This window comes from Calypte anna, chromosome 2 (assembly GCF_003957555.1).
Source record: "Calypte anna isolate BGI_N300 chromosome 2, bCalAnn1_v1.p, whole genome shotgun sequence".
Lineage (NCBI taxonomy): Eukaryota > Metazoa > Chordata > Aves > Apodiformes > Trochilidae > Calypte > Calypte anna.
Window position 1 is genome coordinate 117393702 of NC_044245.1, and position 24893 is coordinate 117418594.

Sequence of the window (24893 nt, forward strand, 5' to 3'; positions counted from 1 at the left end):
GTGGTTGGTTTTGGTGGATGATTGAATAAAATCCAAGATCCATGGTTGACTTTTTAAATTTCTGCACTTTTAAGGTATGTTTTAAAAAACAGTTTTCCCATTAAAGCTATAGCTGTAATTAATTGTTGTACTAGTATCTGTGGAAAATGAAATGTTTGCATGATCACAAATGGACTATCAGAATTTTCAGGCATTATGATCTGATTTTCCAGACCATATTGACAAAATTTACAGAATAAGATGTAAAAAATAGTGTTGTTCTCCTCAAAGCTGAGCATCTTCCTCCCCACCCCCTTCCATACTAATGGGAATATAAACAAATTTGGATATTTGCATTAGCTTTGGGCATGGATTACAGAGCAAATAGTTGCCAATATATGTAAAGGTTATGCAGCTGTGTATTTAAATTTCATTGAGAAATTGCACATAAAGAGACAATTTCTGGTATACAAAATAATGTATTAGTTATAAAGTAAAGCAATAACAAAACCAGTAAAAGCTGCTCTTGCATCTCACTGTATCTGTGAGTGTGCTTTTTGACTACACTTATTTGCAGGAGTTGAAGAAAACTAGTGCAAAGGACTGAAGTAAAATCACATCTTGAGTAGGATGGAAATGCTGTCATTTCACTAGAACTATTAGTCAGGTTTTAAAAGCAGCAGAGAACAGGAGATTAAAAAAGAGGTTAAGGACAGAGAGAAGGTGGAAGGAGCATAAACGGAGGTCCATTTTTCCAGTTCCTTCAGCTGTTGGTCCACTCCTGTCTTTGGTAGGTTTTCTTCATGGATCTTGCAAAAGTATTTCTTGAATGTGTTACCAAAGCAGTAGACTTCGTAAATTCTGTCTTAATCTAGACAGCTTTAAAATCAAAAGTGATTTTAAAGCCAGATGTATTCAGTGAGTACTGTATTTTTGTTTTTTTGACATTTGTGTCAGTACAATTCTATGTTCTTTAAAGCTATAACATCTATTTAGTCTGGTTTCCACCTTCTTTTGTTGGGACTTCCTATTTGGAAGAAGTTCTTCCTGAATATTTAATTGACAAGGCTTATGTTATAAATAAGTTTTACAGAAAGGTTTGGTCGTGCTTGTATTTGTCCTAGAATAAGTCAGCTAGTGCTGGAAAGCTATTTCTATCAGTTGGACAAAGCAAGACTTTTTGTGCTGTTTTTTTTCTATGAATAGGCCCAATTTAGCCCCCATGAAAGTCCTTAAAAGAAATTCTTCCTGTCTCTGTGCTCTAGTGTTCCTGACCTTGCTTACCTTGCCTGTTGGGACCTCCATTCATGCTGTGGCTCTAATAGGGTCCATTCCTCTTGTGGGGTTGTGACTCATGGCTCTGATGGGTTGCAAACTTCCAAGGCCTGGTTTTGCAAGAAGTTACTATGAAAAAGCTGGTGTTCAACAAAAATTACCACAAGTAGATTTGTGGATTTTTTTTTTTCCCCAGCCATCTAAGGGCTGATGAGAACATTCAGTAATTCATGTTTTTTGCTTGCTTTCTGGTAAACTCTGCCCATTTCTTAAATGAGACATAAACAGCTTCAGGAATTCACTGCCATAATGCCAAGAAGAAGAGAAAAACAGATGCTTTGTTCTTGTTCTTCCATTTGCTAGCCTGTGTAGGTGTTTGGCCAGGAGAACCTAATGAAGTAACTACAGCAGCAAAAGATATGAACATTTGGATAATCACTCAACAGAATTAAAAATAATAAGAAGTGAAATTGCATATTCCCTGGAAACATATTTAAGTGCAATAATATGATCTTAAACTCTTCATGTGGAAGAAATCCTCTGTGCAGAACCACCTAATCTGTAATAAGTCATTCAAGACACAATCTATAAACCATGCTTTCTCCTTAGAAAAGGAATGCATTGCTTGTTTGGGAAATGAGCATTCAGTGTGACCACCTTACAGTCTCTTGAGTGCTACAGCAAAAGAGACCAAAAGGGAGGAACAGTAAAGGAAAAAGTGGTGGGAGAAGAGGATAGGGACTAGTGGAATGAAGGCACTGGTTGGCAGTGACACAGCAGCCAAGCCATCTGTCGAAGAGGCTTCGTGATACAAGTTCAGCGTCTCTTATTCTTGATGCCTTTGGATAATAATGCTTTAATTATGTGAAGCAGATGAGAGCACTCCTCTGTGTATGATCTCACAAACAGAGATGTTTGCCTAACTTGGGCTATAACCAAATAGGACATTAAAAATAAAAATGAGTAGTGCCTTTGCTCAGATAACTCTTGAATTACTTATAGTAAAGTATTTTTAAAGCTTGAGTACATAAAAGATTTTTGAGGAATGGGGTTTCTTTTGGGTGTCAAATTTGATACTAATATATGCCTTAAAAAAACTGACTTTCAAACCATTCATTTGAATGAATCAAAAGATATGCTAGTAAATTTTTAGTGGATTTCAGGAAAGATAACCGTTATCCATCATATAAAGTCAAGAAACTCAATCCTTGCTTTTATTGCCAGATTCTTGCATAACTATGGAACTGTGACCTGCTTTTCCACAGTATCAGAGGTAATACAATAAATTCAGGTGCAAAGTTATTCTTCTTGACATGTCTCCTTTATGTGAGCAGCATAAATGCTTCTATTTTTCATGGTATTTTCTTTGGGGCTTTTGCAAATACTACCTCAACTATGAATTTGTTATGATTATCACTTTTATGAGAATGCATGAAAGAGTTGAAAATTGGTTATAGAATTTCATGCTTATGTGGAATGGAGGGAGAGAATGTCCTCCATCTTCTGTAAAAGATTTAATCCTAGCTATTTGAATCTAGTTATATAAGGGAACTTTTATTCTAATACCAGATAAAGTTTATTTTTCCTGCAATTTCTGAGGCAACATCCCCTACCCCAGCAATATGGTCAGTCCTTTATCAGAATAAAAAACAAAACAACAGCAAAACAACAAACAAAAACCAGCCAATACTTAACTTATAAAATTTCTTAACCTGCTGGGAAATCTTGGCCCACAATTGTTCTTAATCATGCTGGTTTTATTTCTCACAGTCAGTCAAGGTGCACTTATTTTTGTAGTTTACCAATTCTCTTTCTCTGGCACTGATAAAGAAAAGAAAGTAGTGCTCAAATTCTGTTTGCAAGTTGAACTGGTGTCAATATTTGCCAGCAATGTAAACTAAACCACATTGGATTGTTTGCTAAGAAGAAACATGCAGTACAACCCAGTGAAAGTAATTAGGTCAGCAAAGATTTTAAAGATCTTTGTCACTGTATGTTTGATAGCTCAGCAGTTGTCTTCTTATTTAGAAGAGAACCAGAAAGAACCTGGGTATCTGATCTGTACAAAGGCTGATACTAGGTGAGCTGATTCTATACTCTCCTGCCTCCTTCCCCTTTTCTCCGTCTTTCTTCTTTGGTATTGCTTGCTGTTAGAATAGGCTTTTCCCATCCTGAATCTATCCTTTTTGCTTTTACAGATATCAGTGACCACTGTGCTTCAAAAGTGTAGGACACAATGGTGTCTGAATCCATAACTACTACAAATACAGGAATAACAAAACCTCACAAATACACTATATTTACTTGAACTTGGTTGGTATATGTGTTCTCTTGCAAATCCTGACTCGTGTAATTGTAAAATCACAAGGGTAAACTTTAAGTTTGGAGGCATTATTGCTTTAAGAATTATTTAATTAAAGTACATCCTTCCCTTTGAATGTGATTTTTATGTTTAGAAAGGTCTCTTTCCTGCAGAGTGAGATTCAGTGTGGTAGTTTTTATTATATTGAATTGCATAGGAATAAATCTTATGGTCATTCCATAAGAGGCACTTTAAAATGCCACTTCAGTACCAATGCTTGCATTTAGACATTTAAATACCTTTAAATTTGGTTCCTAATGTTATAGATGAATGGGTTGGGAGCAGTCAAAGGGAAATAAGCAAAATAACAGATAAGGTGATGTTAGGAGAGCTCTGCTTTCCCCTAACTTCTTTTATCCTCAGCATGGCACTTTCTTGTGACATCCCTGACTATATGATGACCCAGTTCTTCAGCCCAAAGATTGGATCATGCTGTGGGAAAGACAGCTGAGGGTTGCTATCCATCCCTGCCACTGGTGTGGGTGCTAATTACCACTGTGTAGTAATTAACTTGCCTGTACATCAATAGACAAAGAAGGTCTGGAAAAAAAATGTTCCTTCCTTCCTGCCTACCATTCTGTGTGATTTGGAACTATTCTTTGAAGTCAGCTGTGTCTAGGGTTATTGGCAGCTACTTTTATAGCCTGTTGTGGAGCTGTAATAGAAGAAAAATTAAAGCAAGCAGTAAAGGGAAAAGGCCATTCTTTGTGGGGTTTTTTTCCTCCATGTTGCTGCCTTCTTAGATTTCATTTTATGAGGTACATGCAAATCTGTTACGCTAAGGAAGCAATTATAATCAGTGAATCTAATGACAAATGATTTAGCTAACTACCCTCGTTAAATTGATCATCTGATTAGGCTGAATGTAGTCTTTGTCATTTTAAAGTGTTTCATTTATAATGTAACTTCAAACAGTTTCTCTGTCTGAATGCTCCTGTATTTATTTCATGGCATAAGTAGCCCTCCACAGAATGATGGAAAATTGAATTTAATTCTTTATTCGAGGATGTTATAATCCATGAGGTTTTAACGTTTTTGTGTTTCCTTATTTCTTTTAATTTTTAAAAAGACAAGAAAGGAAAATTATGTCTGCTCCTAGAATTTATGCAAGCTTGGAACAAAATCTGTCTGAGGAATGTAACATCTTTTTTATTTATACACGCACATATACATGCATAGCAGCCTCTCAAGCTGCAGGCTTCTTGGCAGGCTGATGTTTTCTGTATCCTGTATAATTTAGTCAAGGCAGAAAATAGATGTGATGGCACTCATGGCTTCAGGCTGAACTAAAATCCTCTAATAGTTGCTTTGGTATAAATGCAATACAATGACATAAAGGGCATATCCACTTAGAGATAGTTAATTACTATGAAAGAAAGAGCTTGTCTCTCTCTGGAACAAACTGATGGGTCCTCAAGACAATGCATATGTTATCACAAAGACCAGATCGTGTGTCAATTCCTGGAATAAATGCCTTTAAATCCACCTTAAAACTGTCCGATTCCTTCCCCTGCTGCTTTCAGTGGAAAGCATTTCCCAGCCAAATTGCTCATGTGGTTAAGGAGCTTATGCTGTTTGTCGTTGTGCTGCTGTTCTGCAATTTTATTCTTCCTTTCCTTTCACTCATGTCTATGCACTACAGTGATTGACATGTTAATAAACAACATTAACAGTTTTTGTCACTGCCATCAAATTTAGAAATGAGTAACAAGAGAAGAGTTACAGGTTTATGAGAGTAGTTCTAGGGAAATATTTTCTTTTTGATGCAGTGGGATCTTTATAAAGGAGGTGAAAACCTGTTTTCCTGTTTTCAATACTAGGTATTTGATACATTGCTTTGTGTTTTAAAAAGCAACAGTAAAACGACTGCAGCGGTATATACACTAATTTATCATCTAGTTTATATGACTATAAAAATTGAATATCCAGTGCCTTTTAGTTTTTTAAGATGTGGTTCCAGAGGAACTAGATACTTGTGGCTGAGCTCTCTCTAAATGCAAAATTTTATGAAGGAGGAATGGAAAATTAAACACTCATTCTGAAGGACATAACAAGGAAATAATAGCTAAATTTGTCTCTGATGAACTTAATGAGAAGCAATTTAGGTAGAATAAGATTCATTGCATTTAAGTGAAGCAAAACTAGAGAGAGAACAGGCATCCTGGACAAAGTAAATTAAGTTTGTCTAGCTGGTCTAAAAGATACTGGTAGCTGGCTTGAATTTAGAGGTGTTTTGGGTTTTCTTTTTTTTTTTGGTGGTTGTTTTTTTTTTCACCTCTTCCATTGCTATGCTCTTTCTGTGAGTGTTTCTTATGACTTTTGAGAAAGTATGATCAGTATTTAGTATAGAGTTCTGAAACTGAAAATTAGGTGCCTTGATAGATTATATATACTGAGCCTTTGCTCACTAAGGTGGATATCTGGTACATTCTGCCTTCTTTATCCTGTGAAAATGCGAAGAACGTGGAACTGCAGCGATCCCAGGTGGAGCCTTTTCTTTCACTCCTGGTCACTTACAGGAATCCAGCCCAAGCCTGTAGCTTGTACAGCTTGTAGCTGCAGTAGAAACCCTGACCACCCAATGACTATTTGGCACATTGTCTTTTTGAACAGTGTATTCCATGTCTGGAATATCAGGAGCCAAAAAGGAGACATCCACTGTCTGAAAGGCAAATGTGGAAACAATTATTTAGCACTAATGGGTTCAGTCTGGAACTGGCTGTTTGGATAATGATGGGAGAAGAAGGAAGGCAGCTGTAACTGATCTGTGGCCCAAGAGCTTCCCTTTTTCATAACAAATAGGATGAGTTTTGGTGATCTTAGAAGGTAGAGATGCGAGACTCTGGATTCCAGGAAAAATGAGTTAAAAGTAGTGAAAACATGTGAAACATGCCTACATGTGAAAAGTAGGCAGTGTTGCATAGAGCAAATGGTACTTCTGTTCCATTTTTGTTATTCATGACTTTCTGTCTTCACATTTCTGTGCTCACTCACAGTTCTATGATCTTGCTTGTGTATTTATAAAGATTTGCGAGAGGGCTGTGATGTGCCTGCTGGGATAGTAGGACTGTTCCTTTGCAGGTATTCTCCTCAGTTTGCACCTCAGATACTGGTATGATGATAAATAGCTAGGATAATGCAATGGGTTTCCTGGAACAACAAGCTGGGAGTAAGAGTAAAAACTTGGCTTTGCTTGAATTATTTACATGTACAAAGATGCTCAGGTGTGTGTGTCTACATCTCTGGAGCTTCCTTAGAGTTCTGTTTTCAACATTTCAGATTTTCAGGATTTTATATGTCTAAGCCAGTAACCAGTAAGGTACTTCATTAGGGGAAGCATCAGCACTTCTTCATCTCCTTTGTCCTGAAGTTCAGGAAAAACAGATTGGGAAAGCATTTATCTTGTGATAGACTTGTGGTTTGAAACCTAAGCTGTTACCTCATCCCAGTGTAAATTTTCCCATTATTTGACACTGTTACATAGGAGTTATTTTACAAAAGCAGATCACAGCAATAATTGCTTGTAGTTTCAATGCCTACTGGATTTTCTACCTTTTTTAAAAGGAAGGCTTTTCTGCTACAGCTTGTAAGGCAAAACCAGCATCACATTTGCAGACAAAGAACTATGATTTCATTCTTGTTCATTTCAAATGGATTAGAAAATATTGTGCAAATTGGGCACCATGCCAAGATTGCCATTAACTTTTCCCATAAAGTATGATTAAGGACCTTAACAAGCATTTAGTAATTAAGTGAAGTGCTTTGGAAATTTATGTGCTGTCCACAGTTTGTCATGTCCTGCAAATACTGAGGACAGTTTTTATGAAAAGCAATAAAAATAAAGCACTTGAAAAACATCTGTGAGCATTATCAGATTGGGGGGGGGGAATAGTTTCATTTGTAACAGGATATTTCTATATTTCAAATTAATGTTGTGTATAGTTGATTTTTGTTCTTTAGATTAATGAATAATTTACTGAATTAATAGAGTAATTCCTATAATTCTGTATCGTTTTCTAGTGTCCATGTTGCTTTGTTTTGTACCCTGAGATGATTATTTTCCATGTACTCCATTAATGTGTGTACTGTTCTATATTTGGTTTCTAGTTTCATTTAATGAAGCTAAATTTGCTGAAATAACAGTACAAAGAGAATGTGAGCTCTGAACAGACCCTGAACAAAGCATTTTCCTGTGGCATGGCAGGAAAAAACAGTATAGGCTTTCAGGCTGATAATGTTCAGTGAATATGAGGGTGATGCTTTGCTTTTTAGCATTGCTAACAAAGAAAAAGGTTGGTCTGCTGATGCTGAGGTAGCTTTTATGTGCTGTGGCCACTCATAGTGATTTATGAGCAATTTTCTCTGCAAACCTCTTTTTGTTCTGGGAGTCCTCCAGCTTACTTTGACATGGAGTACATTCAGGATCACAAAACAGGCTTAATAGAATAGCAGAACTAGATTAGCTTTGCTGTGCTTCTGAGGGGATTAAATCAAACCTTAAATTTGAGAGACAATGCTTTTCAAAACTGCAAAGCTATGGGCAGCAAAGTCTTCTAAAATTAAAGGTGGCTGGATTTTTCTTAGGAGCTCAGTTACTGCAGGTTATTGAAGAATAAAACACTGTTCCAGTCCTCAGTCTGCACCTCTGCTCTGCAAATATGTTACAATGTGAGAAACTTCACTCCTGGATAAAACCATTGAAAAAAAAAGGGGGGAGAGAGAGCAATTTTTATTGTTTCATGTTGCATATTTTTGTGACTAGAAGATCCAGGTGATCCAGTCATTTGAGAGTTAGGGTGGAAGGATATGTTCATTTCACTGTTTATTTTCACACTGTATTTCAACTGAAATTACAACTGCGAAATTACAAACTTGCCATAGGCAGGAAAAAACTTTTTTTTTTTAAAGTGATGCTGCAGAGGCAGAGAAACTGTGATCTTAAGGACAGGTTGGATGGGACTTAGATCAATGTGAGCAGCCCATTCTAGGGAGCTGGAACGAAATGAACTTTAAGGTCTCTTCCCAACCATTCTATGATTAACACAAAGTATGTATGGTATTTGCTCTGCCTATGAGATGTTTAATGGTAGCTCATCTGTGGAAAGTGATTGATTTACTTATAAAGTAGAAAGAAAAAACAAATTGCTCTAGAGTCCCTGAGCTGCAGGAGGCAGGGGGAGAGCTTTCTGTGTGCTCTTTGATAGAGTTCTTCCTCTCTGGTGTTGAATAAGAGAATTTTCCTGTTTTAGGAGAGAATGATAGCATGGAAGCCTTCTGTACAAAACGCCAGAATTTTCTAACACGTAGAAATAAGCCAAACTCTTTTTTTAAAGCAGTGCATGTTGCATTTGTCTATTTTATAGAAACATCTGGTATTCATCATTGGTAAGTGAAAGGCTATAGAAGGAACTGGGAGAATGTGGGCTGGTGAGCTTTAATACCCAGTAGATAAACCTAATGCAATAACTATGTTTTCTCTGTCCCATTTTTTGTGCTGCAGGTAAATGACAGTTGTCTTTGGCTTTTAATGTTATACACTAATTCATTGCAAATAAGCGTGCAGAAATTGTGAAGAAAGGTGGTTTGTTTATTATTTGTACACATAGTCACGAGTGCATACGTAGCAAATGATAATTTCCTAATCCTCCATCAGTACTGTGTTTCATGTCTGGGATTCTGGTTTTCTATTGTTGCAGTTATATACAGCTAATATAAAAAAGCTTGTAGTTCAGGAGGCTCAGGCACTTTATATGTCAATTTTCCCTGAGTCACCATTAAATCGAGAGAATTGCCACAAACCTTTTCATGGGTAGCTTTGGGGAAGATCACTTACTGATCCAGTGTTTCTACTGAATAGACGTTAAGATCTGGCACCACTGTCAAAAGTGGTAGGGACATTTTGTCTCCAGAAGAGAAAACATTCTGTTCCTTAATACTTTAATACTTAATACTTTAAAAAAAAAGAATGATAGTGCCTATTTACCCATGCATTATTCCCTGATCCTCTCTTGCATGAAATTTTAAAAATTCCAACCTTAGTTTGGTGTCTAAGAATAATCATTTACATACATGTTCAGGAATCTAAATAATTTTCTGTTTGTTCTTTCAGGGCATTCTACCTGGACAAGTCAAACTTGCCTCCAAATTCAACATCTAAAGCGGCTTATATAGATAAGGTAAATACAAATGTTAAGTGCCTAATTAAACTTTGCATGTTACCATTGGTGTTATTGTAATCCTTTCCTAAAGCTCTCCTAATCCATCAAAGAATTGAATTATTTAAAGCTGGGGTGGAGAGGAGAGTGTGGAAGGGAGGGAACTGCAGAAGCTCTCTTGCAGCATTTTGTCTCATCTTTGTTTTAGGGTTCTGTATAAAAAGCTGTGGCTGGAGGCCATCAGTGTATTTGAGAAAGGAACTGTAACTTTCCTTTTTCTTTGTGCTTTCAGAGCAATGCAATTGCATTAGGGAAGCAGAAAGGTAGGGTGAGGGGACAGCAAGTGCAGGCAGAAATTCCTTGTTCTGGAACCTGGAAGTGATGTTCCAAATTAAATACTCCTTCAGCATCTTATCAGAAGGCTTTCTTCTGAACCCCCTCATTTAGGCTTTCTTCAAATGCCTTAATGTGTTTTTAAACCTCTGTGACTGAGAGATTCCAGGGGCTATGAAAATTCATTTAATGCTCTCTCCTATTGCTGGAGAGTTAACACCCATATTACAGCCCAGCAGGGGCAAAAAGGAAGTTCCTACAATCAGCCTACACTGACTTCAAAAGTGATTGAGCTACTATGGCTTGAAAAATAGTGTTCATCATCTGAACCCTATGACAAAGTGAGTTTTGTGTTGGTATTATTCGGCATGGGTATTAACAGACTGATAGTTCCTGTTGGTTAGAGCCTTGCTGGGCTGCAGGAGAGGGGAGGAGATGTGCCCATGCCTCTTCTTCCTTGGTGCAGCACAAGACATTTAGCTATATGTGCTTGTTTTCCCTAAATGAGTTATCTATATATTTCAGTGAAAGTTCAAGGGCAGGATGAAAGCATCTCCTAGTCTAGATCTGATCGAGGGATGCTTGGTTACATTAATGCATTTAATTTGAAATTGGAGCAAGTTAAGAGTGCAGGATCTGTTTGTGTCTGTGCCTTTTTCTCTGTTCTCCATAGCTCTTTGTTAGTAAATGGCACCAGGTAAAATCAATTTAAATGGATGCAAGTAAAACTAATAAGACCTAAACCAAGTTAAATCTATTTGTGCTTAGGTTTGAATATGCTGGGTGTTAGAATTGATTTACTTGACCTCTGTGCTTTCCAATGAAATAACATTCATATATGAGCAAGTGAAGCTGCCATTTCCCTAATTTGTTAAAACTGTTTTTAAGGGATGAACATGTGTTTCAAAAGATACATTCATACATTCTTTGAGTAGCAAGGGGGAGGTTCTTGGAATAAGTGTTTCTGGAATAAAGACACTAGGAAAAACTGGAATTACAAGGTCTGCAAAACTGCCTTGTGAATGTGTCCTTTACTCAAAGCATCATGAGGTTGTTTTTCATTGCTATATCACTCTCAAAAGTTCCTCTTTTGAGTGCAACCTTCAGGCTGAAGCTTCCTGCTCTATTAGGTCGATCATCTATTTTCTGTACGGTGATGCTGAAGTTATTTTAAGTCCCACTACAAAGTTGACCATTTCTTCTGTGTAGTATGTTTTTTGTCACTTCTATTAATTTTTAATTTTCCATGTTGTTAGTCAGGATTAGGAAGTAGACGTTTGCCTAGAGGACAGCGTTGTCTTAATTATAAGCTGATCTTCTCAGTGAGTCAATTAATCAGTTTCAGCGTCCCTCGTGTATATGTGTGTGGTTGTAGGTTGCCTCTTTGTGGATTCCCTTTTTTGCCAGTACCATGAGTAGAAAAGGCACTGGTCGGTCTATTCAGTCTGCTGAAGTGAAAAATACATTTTTAGGTAGGACTGGGTATGAAACAGTCACTGCCAATGAGAAGTTAAAAGCCTGAAGAAGTTGTCATAGGTCATGTGGCAGAAGACTATGTGCTCTGTGTTTACGTTCTGGAGCTTAGCTACAGCTTTCTCAGACAGCCCTGCTGTTCAGTCTTTATCTGTGATGACCTGCTCTGAAAGATCGTTTCCTGTGCTCTCAGTACCAAATGTTTAAATTTCTCTCTCTCTTCCTCTTTTGCAGCTGATGAGGCCTCTCAACTGCTTGGATGAACTTTACCGCCTGATTGGGTCCTTCATCCGGTCCAAGCGCACGGCTGCCTGTGCGTACACAGCGTGCAGTGCTTCTGGAGTTGGGTTGCTCTCAGTGTCCTCTGAACTCTGCAGCAGGCTGGGAGCTTGTCACATCATTATGTGCAACAGTGGAGTTCACCGGTAGGAAAATTCCTTTCCCTCTCTATTTTTCAGTCGGTCATACAGTCATTGCAGGCTGAAGACTGCTGCTTTGAGGCTTTACTTAGAGAGGTTACTTACTTAGAGAGGTTTTACTAATTATCTGACATCGTAGACTAAATATCTTAACACACTTGTAAGATTTGTGGTGAAATTCTTGAACTGAATTTGCAGTGACTGACCAAAATGAGCAGTAGGATTTTGGTTTTTGTGGTTGTAATGGATGCGTTCTCATTCAAGACAGAAAAAGGCAGAAAACTTAACTGCAAAAGCAGAAAAAGGATGGTTTCCTAGGTGAATAACACATGGTATATTAAACTGTTAACAGGGCAAGAAATGCTGAAATTTGTATGTGCTTTGTAAGGTAGGAGGAATTGTAGTAGAGGTTGTTTCAAGGAAAAAAAATTAAATAGAAGAGCTATGCATTTTTGCAGGTGTGCCTCATAATGCCTAGATATTTTTGCCTAGAGAACAGTTGGTGTCATTAATTCCACACCAAAAAATGAACTGAGCTATAATCAACTGATCTTTATCATCATGGCTAGGAGATTTTAATAGACATATGTATGACAATAGTGTCACTATAGAGCTCTCTACTAATAATGACAGTCATCAAAACCAGCAACATGCTTATGTTTCAGCTGCGCACATTACATTTTTTTTTTTTTGGTACATTATACCAAGAAAAGCAAGGACTACAATTGGAAAAAGGAAAAATAATCCAAGAAGCAAAAAACCAAATGTAAGCAAAAATCCGATACTAAATATCTGCTCTTTTTATACAATTACAAACTGTAGATTACAGGTAGCAATATGTTAAAAATAGGTTCCTTTGTTTCTGATCTGTAAAACTCTATTTTTTAGCAGACTGGGTTATCAGTACATTGTGTTAGAAAGAGCATTACTTTCTCCTTATTTTAAGTAATGTCTTTTCTGTAAAAGAGCTTTAAGAGGAAAAAAAATTCAACATAGCTGCAGTGCAGGTTATCAAGCATGAAAACCAGGAGATGCTCCACGTATACCCAGCACAGTTAAGTTGTATAAAAACAATTCTTGGCATTTCTTTCAACAGTTTTCAACAGATTATTTCTATTACTCTCTGTCACTGATATAAGTGTATATAGCATGCTTTATACTGTACTTGATTTGAGGCAGTAAAAGAAAAGGGCTGTAGTATTGAACACAGTCACTATATAAGATGAAGATGGAAATACTAAATAGCATGGCCTGACATGAGGCTACACATCCTTTTTATGTTGGTTTCATTTTCATGTTTTATGTCATCAGAAAAGACTTAGGACTTAATTCTGCCTTTTTTTTTTTTTTTTTTTGGAGAGCTGAAAAAGTTTGCCTCTGGGTTTCATTATGGTTTCATGGATTAAGTTCTGAATTTGCCAGTGTATTTGAGCCAAAAATTCTTACAGTTAAGAGTAAAGTGAGAGCAACTTGAACAGCCCAAATAAACTACTTCTCTACAGTGTGGGGGTTTCAAATTATTCAAAATAGTTTGATTGCCGAAGAGGTGGTATGCATGAATCTAAACATGAGCTGTTCTTAGATAAAATAAATTACTCTTAAAATTTCTGCTCAAAATTAGGGCTAACTCAATGCTGTAAACTATTAAATGTCTATTAAAGTATATTTAAAAACCACAAAAGATGATAAAAACCACATTGAGTTTCAAGACTGTATTATGAGCAATGAGAATTGGGTTTAAATATGTTGTGTGGGTTTCCATCTAGATGCTAAGGGATTCAAGACCACCTATTTACATATAGTAAAGATGCAAAGCACTTTTTTGCAAAGCATGACAAGTTCTGCTTTACAGTGAGTCCATTTGTGCTTTTATACAAGATACTGTTACTTCACTTGTGCCTTAATACTGCCTTTGCAGCTACCATCTGTTCAGAGAAAGAATCATCGACTCTTGGCATTATCAAAGACATTTTCAGATAGGCCCTGCAGGAAAAAGAAATGCATTACTTGAGACTTTAGAGTTACTCAAAGACGTTTTGACTTGAATTTCCAAAAGTTCAGGAAAAATACTCATGTATTCAGAGGCTAGAAGAGATTCTTGTGCTATTGTATTTTCAAGTGGTAAAAGTTGAGAAAGGCTTTTTTAACAAAAGTTTCCTGAAGATATTGTTATGCATACAAAGTGGGTGGATGAATAAGTTTTTCCTTAGAATCTGAAGTCATGTAAGGTCTCTTTTTGTGCTCTTTTTTCTTTCTGGCCTTCGTAGTCCAGCACTGAGTAGGCTCTGCATTTTGTCATTCTGAAATTGCCTTTGCCCAGATAGAAAGCTTATTTTGTCTCCTTCTAGTACGCTTGCTGGGTGACTTTTGTTCCTGACGTATCTACTGATAAATTCTGCAGCGTTTTTGTGAACTTACTCCCCTTGCTGCTCTGCAGAATGAAACTGCCTTTCAGCACTATGAAATCCTATGAGGAGGACATAAGTGGGAAGAGTGAGGTGCTGGGTGTGATTGAGTCCCATAGTCTTCATTGATTTTGCTTGTTGCCTGGAGTCTTGAAGGCTTAATTCTTCTGGCTTTTTTTAATGTTATTTAATCAGGGAAGTGAATCTTATAAAAAAAGAAAAAAAGCTTTAAGTTGTAAGTTACTTCTTTAGAGTTTGAGCTACTGATTTTTCAGGAAGAGAGGGTGTTTATCTCTGGTTGTTTTCAGCAATGTGTCAAGCACTCTGTATTCTTGGAAATAAGATGCTGTGAAGTGCTTGATTGCAATCAGTTGCAGAAATCCATGTTTTGTAGGCCCAGACTAAGGACTCACAACTGTTTTTTAACACTATGCTATGGATATTAAGTGAGTTGAAAACTGGTATTATCTACAGATGCTACTAGGCAAGCAGATGGAAGAAAGATTTGAATTGTCCTTTCAGATGACACTTCAAAAGTATATTCTTCACTTATCAGTCTTGCCAGTTTAAAAATGATGAATAATCAACTCAGAGCAAGGTTCCTGTATGCTTTCTTTTAAAATCTCCTAGTTTAAGCCTAATTTCTCTGATTAGTCTGTAATGGCACACAATGACTGAGAGTCTCTGAAAGGCTACAGGATGCTCTGCTGGTTAGCATCTTTCTTTTGTTTGTGGCGAATGGGAACTGAGCACATGATTATTTTCTCAGAATTCAGATATATTTAATAGACATTCAACAAGTATATATGAACCTTCCCTCACTCAGTCTCTCTCTCACTGAACTAACTGGGGAACCCTCTTTGGGTTCATAGATTGGCAGGGGATAGTGGGGGAGAGCTCTGTCACCCTTCCCTCTAAGCAGAAGCAAATCTCAAATAGCTTGGGATGGAGACACTGCAATGGCAGTCAAATCCAGAAGGGGCCAAGAACTATGAAACAGCAGTTTTGATTGCTTTGACAATGATTGCTGGTCCCTGGATCAGCAGTATCTTGGTTTCTGACTTCTCTGTGATCCATAATAAATTGCTTTTTACACCACAGTAGGCCAAAGCAGCTTGACAGAGTTCATGTTTTCATCCCTTTATCCAAGATAATACTGGGGATTTTGAATTGCGGGTGATTGCTTTGCTTTGATTTTTATTATGACAATATGTTTACCAATTTACATTAGAGCCTGAAATCCTGTATCTATTTCAGACAGCAGTTCTTTTCAAATATATTTCAATCAACAGAAAAATGAAGATGAGGAAAAGTCTGTCCTAAGTTATATATGAGTGCTACAAACTCCCCTTGGAATATCAGAAACAAACATGCCTTGTTGATAAACATCAGCAGCAGTGCTTATAAATTAGACCAAGAAATCCATAGTTTGCATTTCTGTTTTTCTGTTTTTATCATCCATAATTATACTTCTGGCTGCTAGTCAGCTGTCACCCTATAAATGACTCTCTGCTTTCTTTATTGATATTCGTTGTTGGAAGCTTTAGTCACTCTGTACAAATGTAGGTGATGAAAAGCACTTTTAAATTTGATTGACTCATGATGTTAGCTCCTGTTTGAGGGAGAGGAGTGAGAGTGCACTTCACAGATATGTCCTGTTCTCTTTCCATGCCAAAATGAAATTAGGTGCTGCCCTACAGTCTTGAAGGAATCATTTAAAGCATCCAAATGAAACAAATCCCAAGTTTATTTAAAGTTTTGCATTTCCTGGAGGATTGAGGGGAAAAATTCTTTTCTAATCTTGATGAAGCCCAGAAAAATCACTGTCATATTTTCTTTTCTGAATTTTAATTTCCCTTCCAGAAAGCCTCTCCTTAGTGTTACCATCCTTCAAGCAGTAGGGTTCTGGCTGGCAGACTCTCAGCTGAAGGATGAGACAGGTTTTGCCAAGGGTTGATTATGCTGTCTCCTGTAGCTGGCACAGCTCCTGCAGCCCAGCTAAACCTGCTCCATCTTCCACATAGCAAAGCAGAGTAATGCCATAAGCTGCCCATCACAGCCAGCTGCTTTTCTGTGACTCAGATGAAAAAAGGTGAAAAATAGGTACTCTGTGTTAGTAGTTCAGACATTCTGTTGTAAGAAGTCTTCCTTTTAGATTGCTTTGGAATTTTTCCTGCAGGAATTTCTGAACTCAATGCTTGATGTTTTGCCATCTGCATTTAGTCTGGCTACTAGCTCCACAGTAAGGAGGCTTTCTGGAATTGATGAGACTGCTTTCAGGAGACAGCACATGCTGAAAAAATTAATCCTTGCTCCACCCCAGCCTTCTGATATAAACTGTGCTTTTACACTTATTACCTTTCTGCTTAGTGGAGAGTCTCATCTATTTTTTAAATGGCAGTCTTGTTATGTCTGCCTACCATTACTGTATTGTCCTGATACCTTACTTAGGTGTAAGCAAACATTTAATAAAATAATTCAGGATAGTAGAGTATTTCATGCTATGCTGGTTACTATTTAAAAGCAGATACATAATTGTTAAATATGAGAGAGTTTGTTTTCATACAAGATAAGGCATTTAGTACAAAAAGGTTGTTTCAACAGTGCTGATAAATCTATTTATATCTGTGTTGCCTTTCATCATCATTCTGTTGTATTTTTGTTTTCTTGTCTCTAATATGCATGTGAAGGACTATATAGTTCTTGCATTCTTCAGAGTTTTAAACTCTGAGACACTATTTAGTTTAAAATGTGATCTGAAAATGCAAAGAAGTGCATAAGATGCATTGAGGCAGGTAAGATGGATATAAGTCTTTATTACTGTGGATTTGAAGGTGGGTTTTTTTTTTTCCTGTTTGGATTCCTTTTAACGTTATGGCCATTTAGTAGTGGGTTTGACACTCAACTTGAGTGTTGAGCTCCGTAGAATCATCCTCTCAAACTTCATTTCCTGCAGTGTTGCCTTATCTGCAGTCTGGGTTTTTGGGAGACTGATTCTTCCTTGCAAAAACTGCTGTGTTCCAACAAAAATAGAACAGATACTCTTGGACAACCTAAAATTAAAAACTTATCAAAAACTTATTTAATTTTTGACATGAAAAAGAGTTATGTGAATAACCTGCATTATTATGACAGGAAAGAAAATGCAATTTTCTGTATTTAATTGCCTGTTTACATGAGAAGATGCCCTTAATGTGAAAGACTTTCTGCAAAGAGAACAAGAGCTGAAGCTGTTCACTTCAGATTTTTTGTTTGTTTTGCAAGTATGACTGAGAATGAGCAAACAAAAGGCATAGGATACTTTGAATCTTTTGGAAATGCTGTTTGTGCATCAAACAAAGGATATTTAATGGTGGAAGTGCCTTCTTGCAACATTCCAGCTGATTGAAAGTGGCAACATGTTACAGGAAGAATGTTTGTGAAAAGATGCCCTGTGCAGTTTTTGTAACACTGACAGCAGATATATGGTGTAAAGAAGTGCATTTATTTATTTATTTCCATTCTTACAAAAGCTCTCTATTTTAAAAGAAGGTAGAATCTTCACGTTTTATTTCTGGAAAAAGGTTGAATCATAGAATTCTTTCAAATAAACTACAGGAAAATCATCTTTCTCTACTGAATGTTTCATGATCACATGATTACTAATGCTGAATGTAAAAAAAATCTGATTAAAAACTATATTTGTAAACTGCAAAAGAAGTCATTAACTAAGGTTAGATCTGAAATAGGGCAAATGTATACCTACCTCCCAAGATTGATTCTGTATCTTGACAAGTTCATGCTATCTACTTCAGCTGATCAGAAAGCTGTTGGTAGTTGGATGTAGAGGTGGTTGGTTTGATTACCCCGTCACGGAATGGTAAATTCATACCTGATAAGGGAGTTGGGTTATATTTATTTTAAAGTTTGCAGAAATGCATAATGTGCATTCTTCTTGTGAAGAAAACTTTAGCATGCTGATCCTTAATGGATAAAAGGCAGAAATCTCCTTGACCATGGTCTATCTATTTCTATGTGGTGATGTAGTATCTTCCACAGATAGTTACTTTTTGAAGCATTGTTTGTGATTACAGAACCATCATAATGGAATAAATGTATTTCACATGCAGAGTAATGGCTTTCTGTATGTTGGCAAAAATGACAACTTAAGTTTTGGAATAACTTTTAGTGGATGTGTTCAGTCCAAGGCTGATTTCAAAACCGTGGTCTTTCCACATTGGGGATATATCAGTTTCACAGAGGCTCACAGGGGAACTGAAGCTAAGTCCTGAATTCCAGCAGAATATTGTTGTAATTGTAAAATACCATATTTTAGATTAATGTGGAAACTTCTTCCTTGTTTTCCACCTTAGACTTTTTGGCTGACCCAACTTCCCTCTCCCTGGGAGTTGAAGTTCAGACAGGTTTCAGTATATGGGCACAGAGAATGCCAACTTCAATTTTACTTGCATGGAGACATATTCCCATGATGGGAACAGCTTAGAAATTGTGGGAGAGTCTTGTGTTTGGCTTGTCTATGCTTCCTATGTTTATTTCTTATAATTCTGAACATTTCCCCTCTTTTTTGGGGTTTATTCTGACCTATATTCTTTGTTGTCTTATTCCTCAGAATCAATATGTATTACTCAGCCATCTCTGGTAATTGCAGAGAAATACCCCAGAAATGTTTACCCCAAATTAACTTATTTTAGTACTAAATTTTTAGCTACTGAATCCACTGACATAAATAATAGCTGCTCTATAAGAATTGCTTTTAATGACAGCTGAAAAAAATGAACACTTAATAGTGTAATTGGTTTGGAAGATGGTCAAATGTAGGTATGATTAGCTTAAGACATGTGGAAAGAAAAGTAATTAAAATAACAATGATGCTAAATTACATGTTGAGTAGAAGCTTTAGACTTCAATTAGACTAAGCGTACATACTACCTTTCCATATTTTTTCCTGTTCACATAGCCAGAACATAATTCATTTTGACATCTCTGTCTGTGGCAACTACTAAACCAATTTATTTCACCTCATCTTGTCTATTCAGAGCATTTTTCTAAGGGATTTTTTGATGCATCTTTGGGTGTGGGATGGCTGGAACCTAATTGAAACTTGAGAATGAATTGAATGATTTAAGTCCTTTTTACTGTGGTAACACAGATATACAGATTGCTGAGTGGCATCTCTGTACAATGTGGACATGTACTCAAATTATTTTTCCTTTCAGGCGACATTAAACAAACTGTCATAAAATAATCCATTTATTAGAAAATTTCAGTCTGGTGATACAACTTTTTACAACTCAATTTTTCAGTGTAGATAAATGTCTATCCAGCTGATTTTGTAGCCCCTCAGTAAAAATCACAGCCAGGCAGAAACAAATGGACTATCGGTGATCGAAAATGGTTTAACCTCTTTTGTTCTGGATGGTCTGACCCAGAAGATGTTTGAAAGTTTGTATTTAATCTTCACATCAATACTGTCATGACTGGGAGACTGGAGACAGCATGCAGGGGCTGGGAGCAGCTGCAGCCCCTTCTGTTTCTTGGAAACCAAATGGGTGTAGTGAGGAATTCTCAGCCCAGTTGTGCTGGGAAAGCCAAATGTCTGTGCTGCTTTGCTGCTGTAATCTGTCAAGGCAAGGAATTTGTGATTCTAACTGACATAAATTCTGAGATGATGATGAATTTGATTCTTTTGTTTCTCTAGTGTAAAAGAAAGGATGAGAGGAAAAGCACAGGAGGGAGAACAGAGTTTGATTTGTTTACACTTTAAAATATATGGATTTGGGAATTAGAATGCTGTGAGAGCAGTGAGGCAGTTTTTCCCCTAATCTTGTCTTTGTTTGGTTTGCCTGGGCTGATTACATCCAAATGACCAGATACTTTCAGTGGTCAGAACTGCCTCCAAATTGCTTTGTAAACTTTAATACCATCTGCTTATCAGCTTTCAAAATGGGGCAGAATGCTCAATTTGCACATATTTGTCTTGCACATATTTGCTGGTGTACCATGATACTTTCAGAGCACTAGCATAGTCTTGTCATGTGAGGAATTCCCAGCTTTCATGTTGTTTCATAAAATTGTACAAGCTTTATTGGTTTAAATTTGCGTTTGCTTGATCACTCTGTGCTTGGCAGCCTTATCGTGGGGTATTTGAGTTAGGACTTTTCTGTGTTACCGTCTGATGTTTTGTGTGTGCATTTGTTTCTTCCACAGCTGGTTTCCAGGGGAGTTTGGTTTGTAATAATGGAATAATAGGAACATAATAATAGGAATTAAAAAAATATAAGTAAGTACATGTTTACTAGTGAGTCAGATCAGTATAGCACCATGGTAAGTTTATATGATCAATTTTACTGGAGGTTGCCAGGTCATTGGTTTGGATTCAGCCAAAAGGAACCCGAGTTGTTGTCTTAGAAAGTAGTAACCTTGTTTCATAATGACATGACAAAATCCACAACCAGTAATTTACATTTAATTCTGCCATTCATCAGGCCTTTCATATGCCTGAAGGTAAAATAAGATCTAGTGATATTAAATTGCATCTCTAATAAAATAGTATATTAAAATGCAATCATGCCACTAATGCTATTTTAATATTTTTTACCATGCACTAGTAAGAATGTTTTTTAAAAGAAACAGTAGATATATCTATCCAGCATTACTATAGCACTTCACCTAATTTTCATGTAAAATGTTTTATTAAAGAGGTGTGATAAGAGCTAATGAGAGTCCCCACAACTAATTTCCCGGGATACATTAAAAAAATATTATCCTTAGAATTATTATTCTTTTTTGCCTTGTTCTGAGATCATTAATTTTAGCCTTTGTTTCAGGATTGTACTATAGTTGTTTATCTCCATAGTAGCCTATTGAAGAAATCTTCATTATGCTGTTTCATTTTTTGTCTCTGCTTTTCCCACTCGGCTTTTCTCTTTACCTCCACACTTGGCAGCATTATTTCTGAATCACAGTTGGCAGAGTCAAAGTTTAGACAGCTCATAACGTCATCAGGTTTTGGGTATGGAGCGATTTGGCAGTCTTTTTCCAATCACAGGATGAGTATTTGCACCTAACCTTCATTTAGGAGATTCCTTTGTCAGTTTTGATTCAAGTATGCTGAACATGGGTTTTGTGTTCTTTCAGCCTTCTGGGTACCAAGAAGATGGGGTGTACTTGGTAACTGGTAACTGCTTGAAAGTTGAAAGCTGCACTTTGAGCTCATTAACCTCTGTTATACCTAGAGAGAGACTTTTTACCTTTTTTTCTTTGGGTTAGATTAAACCTGTTGAACTAGTTTTAGATATTCTTGCTTTTTGCTATTGGAAGTGGGATAAAGCTTCCCTTGTAGTCTGGTCTTGAATTTTAGATGTTTAGGTTTGGTGCTGGGAAATGCTATGAGCATGTACTTTATTTGCACTATAGTTCACCTTTCAAAGATAGGATGAAAACCTGCTGTTGAGAATGATTAGTCTAATATTTAACAGTTATATGCCTTAATCAAACAGAACACAAATAGATTTTTGCTTCAAGTCAACTCTGAGGTCAGTGTACACAAGAAACTGGGGAATAAAAATTACTTTGTTACCAAAGAAAATTACTTAGCTTATAAAATTTTAATGAACGGCCATTAGTCAAGCTACGGATCAAATTTAATATCTTCTACACTCACTACTGTGAAACTTTTTACAGTCCATAAATTTGCTTAAGCAGTATTTAAAATGTGTCAGGGCTTGGTTTATTTTTCAGTAAGAAAATAAGTGCAGACACATTTTTCCTCCTACAGATCTTCTGCTCAGCAGGATGAGTGTTTGATTGAAACATATTGTCTGTTCTGTGTGCATAATAGATACTACACAGAATCCTTTGGTCAGGATTTTGCCAAATGGCTACTCAAAGGTCTATTTTAACCATGTGTCTTAGTTTTATTATTTGAACTTGAAATATACAATTTTTGTCTGGGTCTACTGATGTAGGATCATTTTCTGTACGCCTCATCTTTCTGCTTGAAGAGGTTTGATTATTGCAGTACTTTGGTTGGGAACAGAAAAGTCATCAAGCAGCTTGCTGGTGCAGAATGGAGCCCCTCTCACCTCTTAGGTGACAGCAGCCCTCAAACACGCTTTGCTTTCCAAAAAGCACCTGTTTCTACTTAGTTTTGTTGCCTTTGTCTGTGTCTTCTATAGGTTTGGTCCTTATTGTAGGAGAAACCAGCTCTGTCCTTGTCCTCACCATGACAACAGAAACTGGATGGCACGTCCAAAATTACTTTCCCTACTACTTGTCTGGTGTGATGACAGCTTATCCTATAGCATGGTCCTCAGCTATGAAACTCTCCTGATTGCTCTGACAAAACAATTACAGCCTTTTCATTAGGATTTGGTACCATGATCACTTACTGTCTTCAAGTGTTTACTTGAAAAAAATAGGCAAAGTGCAAAAGGACAGCTTATTTGAAGGAATAACTCTTTTCTTTTTTTTTCTTTTTTTGCTTTTTTTTTTTTAAGGGGGTATATATCTCTTAATTTTGGACTGAGCTGCACTAATGTGCCATGAGTATAATCATGTTAAATTAATGACAAGAGGTCAGGATCCCGGTACCAAAGCTAGGGGTCTGCTTTAACAGTGGAGGGTGTGAGAGAACCTTTGCAGAAACCACCTGGAAAGGGATTTTTTACAATTACAAAAAAGTCTTCTTGGGTTTCATCTCTCCCATACACTTGCCAGGGCATAGTTGGTTGGAAGTTTTTATTGTTGTTTGTTTTAAACAAGAAAAAATTAAGGCAAATGCCTTCTAAGTCAGCAGGAACACTTGCTACACTAAGAAGTTTTTTACTTAAGAAACATCTCAGTGTTGAGGCTAATGCCTCCAGTGGGTTGAGGATGGATAGGGGGCAAGTCTACTATATAATCTTTCTGTTTATAATTTTTTTAAAAAAAATATATAATTGATCTAAAAGCAACTATTTTAATCACTGCTAGCAGATAGCTGATGTCTTGTCTTCCATTGCAGCTGCACTCTGAGTGTCACCCTGGAGCAGGCAATCATTCTGGCTCGTAGCCACGGGCTACCTCCTCGCTACATCATGCAAGCTACGGATGTCATGCGCAAACAGGTAAGATGCTCGCAGGGCTAAGATCTTGATGTTTCTTAACAACTCATGTTTTCATTAAACAAGAATGACTTGACCAGGCCTCCATCTTAATAGCATGTAGAGTTCGTGAGTTATCTTAGTTTGAGAGGGTTTTTTTTCTTTTTCTTTTTCTTTTTCTTTTTCTTTTTCTTTTTCTTTTTCTTTTTCTTTTTCTTTTTCTTTTTCTTTTTCTTTTTCTTTTTCTTTTTCTTTTCTTTTCTTTTTCTTTTTCTTTTCTTTTTCTTTTTCTTTTTCTTTTCCTTTTCCTTTTCCTTTTCCTTTTCCTTTTCCTTTTCCTTTTCCTTTTCCTTTTCCTCTTCCTCTTCCTCTTCCTCTTCCTCTTCCTCTTCCTCTTCCTCTTCCTCTTCCTCTTCCTCTTCCTCTTCCTCTTCCTCTTCCTCTTCCTCTTCCTCTTCCTCTTCCTCTTCCTCTTCCTCTTCCTCTTCCTCTTCCTCTTCCTCTTCCTCTTCCTTTTCCTTTTCCTTTTCCTTTTTCTTTTCTCTTTCTTTTTCTCTTTCTTTTTCTCTTTCTTTTTTTTTTTATTGTTGACCGCAAGGTGTTTTCTGAAATAATGAAACAGGATGTTTTTTCATCAGATGCTTACTTTGTCTGTATGTGTAAATGGATCATAATTTGTACAGAGTTATATGATTTCACTCAGCGATTTTTGTGTGGTAACTACTGTGGCATCGCCTTACATCAGAATAATCTTTTGAGGAAGACAAGCTTTATTTTAATATATATTATCCCTAAAAATAACTTTAACTATTGTTAACATAAAGTGACGCATGGTGAATGGACAGGAAGTGTTAGGAAGGAAGGAAAGAAAGAAATACTGTGGTTCTTAACTTTCCAGGTCATATTCCTGAGGACAATGTATTTATTTCAGAATAGTGTTTTTTGCTCTTTGTTCATAATAGAAAATTAAGGTTCATGGGCTCTTGTGGATGGATAACCACTTCAATATGAACTCCTAATGCTAAAGTATGACAAAACCCGCTGGATTAAAAGGCATTATCAACTGAAAGTGGAGGATATGCTCTACTGTATTGGCACAACTTTTCCTAAAATATTTTGTTATCATACAAATACTTTGAAAAGGATGTTTGAAATCTTGGAATGAGTTCAGAGGAGGACCACAAATGATCCAGAGATTGTTAGACAAGGCTTATGAAGTGAACATTAAAGAGTTCAACCTGTTCAGTGGATCAAAGAGAGGTTGGAAATTAATCACTCTGTGTACATATGGAACATAAATCCCAGCTTGTGGTAGCTTTCAACCTTATTACAAAAGCATAAACAAGATACAGGATGCACTCAGTCCTAAAATAAGAAAAGAAATTTGTTAAATATTGGAACAATTAATC

General features: G+C 36.7%; 1 protein-coding gene across 1 annotated transcript in view; it reads left to right on the top strand.

Moving 5' to 3' along the window:
* The window catches only part of PREX2 (phosphatidylinositol-3,4,5-trisphosphate dependent Rac exchange factor 2), a 174680-nt gene that overhangs the window by 134942 nt on the left and 14845 nt on the right, over positions 1–24893 (top strand). The window contains exons 36-38 of the mRNA XM_030445602.1: positions 9726–9792; positions 11812–12002; positions 23406–23508. Of these exons, the coding sequence (XP_030301462.1) occupies positions 9726–9792; positions 11812–12002; positions 23406–23508 (361 nt within the window). The remainder of the gene's footprint in view (positions 1–9725; positions 9793–11811; positions 12003–23405; positions 23509–24893) is intronic.